General features: G+C 43.2%; 1 protein-coding gene across 1 annotated transcript in view; it reads left to right on the top strand.

The window, feature by feature from the left end:
* Positions 1-634: 634 nt before the first annotated feature.
* LOC127914872 (interphotoreceptor matrix proteoglycan 2-like) overlaps positions 635-7,421 on the top strand; it is a 32,581-nt gene continuing 25,794 nt past the window's right edge. The window contains exons 1-2 of the mRNA XM_052492612.1: positions 635-662; positions 2,868-2,905. Of these exons, the coding sequence (XP_052348572.1) occupies positions 655-662; positions 2,868-2,905 (46 nt within the window). The 5' untranslated portion in view covers positions 635-654. The remainder of the gene's footprint in view (positions 663-2,867; positions 2,906-7,421) is intronic.

The following is a 7,421-nucleotide window of genomic DNA, read 5'->3' as shown; positions in this document are numbered from 1 at the left end:
TAATCCGTTCACCTACTCTGTGTCTCACAAAGACAAAATAAATAAAATACATTTTGATTTGCTTCACACTTTTTAAGTTTCATGATTCCATGTGTGTTATTCCATAGTTTTGATGTGTTCATTATTATTCTACAATGTAGAAAATAGTCAAATGTGGAATAAGTCAAGGGGAATGAATACTTTCTGAAGGCTCTGGATGTGCTACAGTCCTCAGCCATATAAACAGCCATATAAACATTCATATAAACATGAGGTGTGTGTCATAACTGCATTGAGTAGGTGTGTTCAAACGTTTGACTGGTACTGTATGTCTGCAACTTCCACATCGTTATTCATCCAAATTGTGATGGCTTTCAGCTATTATTTTGTATGTGTGTGTGTGTAACTACTATATTCACGCTTCAATCGTTACTTGCTGTTGTATCATTTCTGTCTTCCATCTTTGCCATTTCAGAGAATGTTGCTGACAGGGTCAACAAGGTAAAGTATGTAATCCTGTCCTAGTTACTTTCATTGCCATTGTAACATTTCTTGGAGCGTATTCACTGTGCATTACCCTTGTCTTACATGTGTCATTCTTTCCCCCATTGCTGCTCTCTCTCTCTCTACTCCTGCTCCACCAACTGTAGTGAGCCCAACAACTCATGGCTACATATGTGCAGGTAAAGTTCTGAATGTTCTTCAAACTTACCTGGCCATATTACTCCTCATCCTCTCCCCCATTGCTGTGGCCGTACAATTCATTTGGTAACATTTTCAGACCCCTTGACTTTTTACACATTTTGTTATGCTACCACCTTATACTTAAATGGATCCATAAAACAATCATCCTCGTCAATCTACACACAACACCCCATAATGATTAAGCAAAAACGGGTTTCTAGAAATGTTTGCAAATGCATTCAAAATTAAAAACGGAAATATCACATTTACATAACAATTCAGACCCTTTACTCAGTACTTTGTTGAAGCACCTTTGGCAGTGATTACATCCTTGAGTTTCTTGGGTATGACGCTAAAAGCTTGGCACATTGTATAAACAGATAAACGGTATCTACTGTATCTCTATGGCTGCAGATGCACGGTATCTATCTCTATGGCTGCAGATACACAGTATCTATCTCTATGGCTGCAGATACATAGTATCTATCTCTATGGCTGCAGATACACAGTATCTATCTCTATGGCTGCAGATACATAGTATCTATCTCTATGGCTGCAGATACATAGTATCTATCTCTATGGCTGCAGATACACGGTATCTATCTCTATGGCTGCAGATACATAGTATCTATCTCTATGGCTGCAGATACATAGTATCTATCTCTATGGCTGCAGATACACGGTATCTATCTCTATGGCTGCAGATACATAGTATCTACCTCTATGGCTGCAGATACATAGTATCTACCTCTATGGCTGCAGATACATGGTATCTATCTCTCTGGCTGCAGATACATGGTATCTACCTCTATGGCTGCAGATACATAGTATCTACCTCTATGGCTGCAGATACATAGTATCTACCTCTATGGCTGCAGATACATAGTATCTACCTCTATGGCTGCAGATACATGGTATCTATCTCTATGGCTGCAGATACATGGTATCTATCTCTATGGCTGCAGATACATAGTATCTACCTCTATGGCTGCAGATACATGGTATCTATCTCTATGGCTGCAGATACATGGTATCTACCTCTATGGCTGCAGATACATAGTATCTACCTCTATGGCTGCAGATACATGGTATCTATCTCTATGGCTGCAGATACATGGTATCTATCTCTCTGGCTGCAGATACATGGTATCTACCTCTATGGCTGCAGATACATAGTATCTACCTCTATGGCTGCAGATACATAGTATCTATCTCTATGGCTGCAGATACATGGTATCTACCTCTATGGCTGCAGATACATAGTATCTACCTCTATGGCTGCAGATACATAGTATCTATCTCTATGGCTGCAGATACATAGTATCTACCTCTATGGCTGCAGATACATAGTATCTATCTCTATGGCTGCAGATACATAGTATCTATCTCTATGGCTGCAGATACATGGTATCTATCTCTATGGCTGCAGATACATGGTATCTACCTCTATGGCTGCAGATACATGGTATCTACCTCTATGGCTGCAGATACATGGTATCTATCTCTATGGCTGCAGATACATGGTATCTACCTCTATGGCTGCAGATACATAGTATCTATCTCTATGGCTGCAGATACATAGTATCTACCTCTATGGCTGCAGATACATAGTATCTATCTCTATGGCTGCAGATACATGGTATCTATCTCTATGGCTGCAGATACATAGTATCTACCTCTATGGCTGCAGATACATAGTATCTACCTCTATGGCTGCAGATACACAGTATCTACCTCTCTGGCTGCAGATACATAGTATCTACCTCTATGGCTGCAGATACATGGTATCTATCTCTATGGCTGCAGATACATGGTATCTACCTCTATGGCTGCAGATACATGGTATCTACCTCTATGGCTGCAGATACATGGTATCTACCTCTATGGCTGCAGATACATAGTATCTACCTCTATGGCTGCAGATACATAGTATCTACCTCTATGGCTGCAGATACATAGTATCTACCTCTATGGCTGCAGATACATAGTATCTACCTCTATGGCTGCAGATACATAGTATCTACCTCTATGGCTGCAGATACATAGTATCTACCTCTATGGCTGCAGATACATAGTATCTACCTCTCTGGCTCCACTACAAGTAGAACACCAGATAGTTTTGTGCTTCTTAACTATTATAATTTGATTTGATTGCATCTCTGAGGGAAAACTCTCAACTGTGAGTGACTGTTGTTTTTCCACAGCACCTCAACTCCAGCCACAGAACAGGAGGCTCAAGGAGGTCAGTGTCACACACACACACACCTTTTATAACTTCTTTATCCCTCCATCCTTTCTCTCTCTGTTACCTCTCTCTCTCTCCATCTCCTTCTCTCTGCTCTGTGACGTGTTCAGACCGGTAATAGCCCACTATGGCTGTCTAATCCACATTAGTAAGCAGCGCATCCACGCAGGTCACTCACACCAACCCCTCTGGCTATTGATTTCTTGCCCCACATTACAGGCTCAAGCCAAGCAATGCCTCTGACTATCGATGTGTTGTGGTGCACATAGTGCTGTGGCAGTCATGAAATTTCATCAGCTGGTTATTGTCGTGCAAAAGACTGCCGGTCTCATGGTAATTTTACTTTCAATTAGCATAAACACGTCAAGCATCTCCAGTCCTCCATGCATACAACCCGCATACAAAAGTCTAATATATTAATCTAATATACACCATCACAATAAATCCATTATTCATTTTCGTCAGGTCTAAAGGACCATTATGATATGAAGAAACTGTATTTCAGAAGAACAGCATATGAGTTGGCTTACTGTATGTTATCTGGCTAGGCTCCGTGCCATAGGATGTAGGCGTATTCATTTAGCAGACATAATATGCTTATAAGTCCCATGCTATTATTTCATCTTATATGATTTTATAGTAAGAAGAATATACTTCATCTTAGCTGAATATAACAGAAAGGATATTTTTCCCATTCCAGTGTGAGTGTACATATGAAGTGGTTATGTTGAGGTAAAAGTGATCATTTGAAACAGGTTCTATAAGATAAATTTAGAGTTATTAGGTAACTTTAGTTGTGAATGACAGGAACCATAGAAATCAAAACATATATGGGCTGCATGATGCGACCATAGGCTGTTGATGATTTGAGAAAGTCGCAAAAAAAGCTTGTGCTCTGTTCCTTGCCTCAGGCTGCACAGCTCTTCTCTCATCAAGTGCTCATATTTTCACCCATCAGATTATTCTCAATTTAATCTTGTCTTTACTAATATGTACAATTTGTTTTGATTTAGAATGGCCCGTTATGAAATGGGCAGGAACTGGGGCAGGAACAGGGGCAGGAACAGTGGCAGGAACAGGGGCAGGAACTGGGGCAGGAACTGGGGCAGGAACAGGGACAGGAACAGGGACAGGAACAGGAGCAGGAACAGGGGCAGGAACAGGGGCAGGAACAGGGACAGGAACAGGGACAGGAACAGGGGCAGGAACAGGGGCAGGAACAGGGGCAGGAACAGGGGCAGGAACAGGGACAGGAACAGGGGCAGGAACAGGGACAGGAACAGGGGCAGGAACAGGGGCAGGAACAGGGGCAGGAACAGGGGCAGGAACAGGGGCAGGAACAGGGGCAGGAACAGGGGCAGGAACAGGGGCAGGAACAGGGGCAGGAACTGGGGCAGGAACAGGGACAGGAACAGGGACAGGAACAGTGGTAAAAAGACATGTCATCCATATGCACTCTAATAGTGATTGGAGGCCACTTTCCTGCTGGTTTGTTGTTCAATCATGCTGGGTAGGCTACTGTGGTTATTTCACTCCATGGTAGGCTACTGTGGTTATTTCACTCCATGGTAGGTTACTGTGGTTATTTCACTCCATGGTATGCTACTGTGGTTATTTCACTCCATGGTATGCTACTGTGGTTATTTCACTCCATGGTATGCTACTGTGGTTATTTCACTCCATTGTAGGTTACTGTGGTTATTTCACTCCATGGTAGGTTACTGTGGTTATTTCACTCCATGCATCAACCACTGTTTGAGGACCATGCAGCCTCTTGCTGCGTAACAGGTGATATTCCGCCCAAACTCTGTATGCCATGGGCTCTCCAACCCTGTTCCTGCAGCTACCCAGTACTCTGTATGCCATGGGCTCTCCAACCCTGTTCATCGATAGTAACATGTTTTCACAAGAAACATATTTAATGAAACTGTTGACAGACCCTCTCTCTGCGCGCTCGAGGATGGAATGAAAGAGAGAGGGGAGGAGATGGAAAACATGTCGGTGAGATATTCTGTAGCTAAAGGTAATGTGTCAGCCGATTAATTATACAAATATTTTAAAAATGCCCTGAAAGGCGATTACTAGAATTTGCTCAATTTTGGAGTATACAGTGCATTCTGGAGTATGCAGGTATTCAGACCCCTTGACTTTTTTCACATTTTGTGACATTACAGCCTTATTCTAAATTTGATTACATAATTACATACAACATTTTTCCCTCATAAATCTAAACACACTACCTCATAATGAAAAATACTTGACTGGAGTCCAGCTGTGGTAAATTCAATTGATTGGACATGATTTGAAGAGACACACACCTGTCTATATAAGGTCCCACAGTTGACAGTGCATGTTGGAGCAAAGAACCTGACGGTCACTCTGACAGAACTCTAGAGTTCCTCTGTGGAGATGGGAGAACCTTCCAGAAGGACAACCATCTCTGCAGCATCCCACCAATCAGACTTTTATGGTGGAGTGGCCAGATGGATGCCACTCCTCAGTAAAAGGCACATGACAGCCCACTTGGAGTTTGCCAAAAGGCACCAAAGGACTCAGACCATGAGAAACAAAATTCTCTGGTCTGATGAAAACAAGATTGAACTCTTTGGCCTGAATGCCAAGAGTCACATCTGGAGGAAACATGGCACCATCCTACGGTGAATGATGGTGGTGGCAGCGTCATGCTGTGGGGATGTTTTTCAGTGACAGGGACTATGAGACCAGTCAGGATCGAGGGAAAGATGAATGGCGCAAAGTACAGAGAGATCCTTGATGAAAACCTGTTCCAGAGCGCTCAGGACCTCAGACTGGGGAGAAGGTTCTCATTCCAACAGGACAACGACCCTAAGCTCACAGCCCAGACAACGCAGGAGTGGCTTCGGGACAAGTCTCTGAATGTCCTTGAGTGGCCCAGCTGGAGCACAAACTTGAACCGGATCGAACATCTCTGGAGAGACCTGAAAATAGCTGTGCAGCGATGCTCCCCATCCAACCTGACAGAGCTTGAGAGGATCTGCAGAGAAGAATGGGAGAAACTCCCCAAATACAGGTGTGCCAAGCTTGTCGTGTCATAACCAGGAAGACTTAAAGCTGTAATCGCTTCCAAAGGTGATTCAACAAAGTACTGAGTAAAAAGTCTGAATACTTATGTAAAGGTTTTTGCTTTGTCATTACAGGGTGTTGTGTGTAAATTGACTAGGTGACATTTAAAAAAAAATCAATTTTAGAATAAGGATGTAACGTATCAAAATTTGGAAAAAGTCAAGGGATTTGAATATTTTCGAATGAACTGTAGGCTAAACCAATTCTGTACCAAAGACATCTTAAATCAGTTTAAAAAATAAATACAAATCTGCTGTGTGTAAACTTCGGGTAGGCTATGTATTGTGTAATGCCACAATCATTATTTTAATTCAGTTTTTTGGGGGGGGATTGGGCTCGTATACTGTTTTGGCCAGTGCCGATGCATTAACTCTAATATGCATATGGGTGTTTTTAATTAATCATCACCTTAGAAAGTGCTCTCCATTTCATTGTTTGGCTTTGAAACAACATCCACAATGACCATGTTTTCCACTCAGTTTCAACCTGTAGTTCTTCTTCAAATTGATCAATCACAGTGAGGTGAGTTTTAAAAGCATGATACTGTTTTGATGATAAGTGTTTGATGTGATTTTAGATTGATGTCAGAGTTGTTAGAGGGACAGTAGAGACCCGAGTACCAGGCCATTTGAACCTGATGGAGGGACAACAGAGCCCTGAGTACCAGGCCATTAGGACCTGATGGAAGGACAACAGAGCCCTGAGTACCAGGCCATTAGGACCTGATGGAGGGACAACAGAGCCCTGAGTACCAGGCCATTAGGACCTGATGGAAGGACAACAGAGCCCTGAGTACCAGGCCATTAGGACCTGATGGAGGGACAACAGAGCCCTGAGTACCAGACCATTAGGACCTGATGGAAGGACAATAGAGGCCTGAGTATCAGGCCATTAGAACCCGATGGAGGGACAATAGAGCCCCGAGTACCAGGCCATTAGCACCTGATAGAGGGACAATAGATCGCTGAGTACCAGGCCATTAGGACCTGATGGAGGGACATTAGAGACCTGAGTACCATGCCATTAGGACCTGATGGAAGGACAACAGAGCCCTGAGTACGAGGCCATTAGGACCTGATGGAGAGACAATAGATCGCTGAGTACCAGGCCATTAGGACCTGATGGAGGGACAGTAGAGACCTGAGTACCAGGCCATTAGGACCTGATGGAAGGACAACAGAGCCCTGAGTACCAGGCCATTAGGACCTGATGGAGAGACAATATAGCGCTGAGTACAAGGCCATTAGGACCTGATGGAGGGACAGTAGAGACCTGAGTACCAGGTCATTAGGACCTGATGGAAGGACAACAGAGCCCTGAGTACCAGGCCATTAGGACCTGATGTTCATTAGTGAGTTGGTTAATACCAACACATGTCCTGAGTGCATAAGAGGAGATTACCATGAACAGT

Source organism: Oncorhynchus keta, chromosome 34, assembly GCF_023373465.1.
Source record: "Oncorhynchus keta strain PuntledgeMale-10-30-2019 chromosome 34, Oket_V2, whole genome shotgun sequence".
NCBI classification, from domain to species: Eukaryota; Metazoa; Chordata; class Actinopteri; order Salmoniformes; family Salmonidae; genus Oncorhynchus; species Oncorhynchus keta.
Note: the sequence above shows the minus strand (reverse complement) of the source record. Positions and strands in the feature narration are given on the sequence as shown.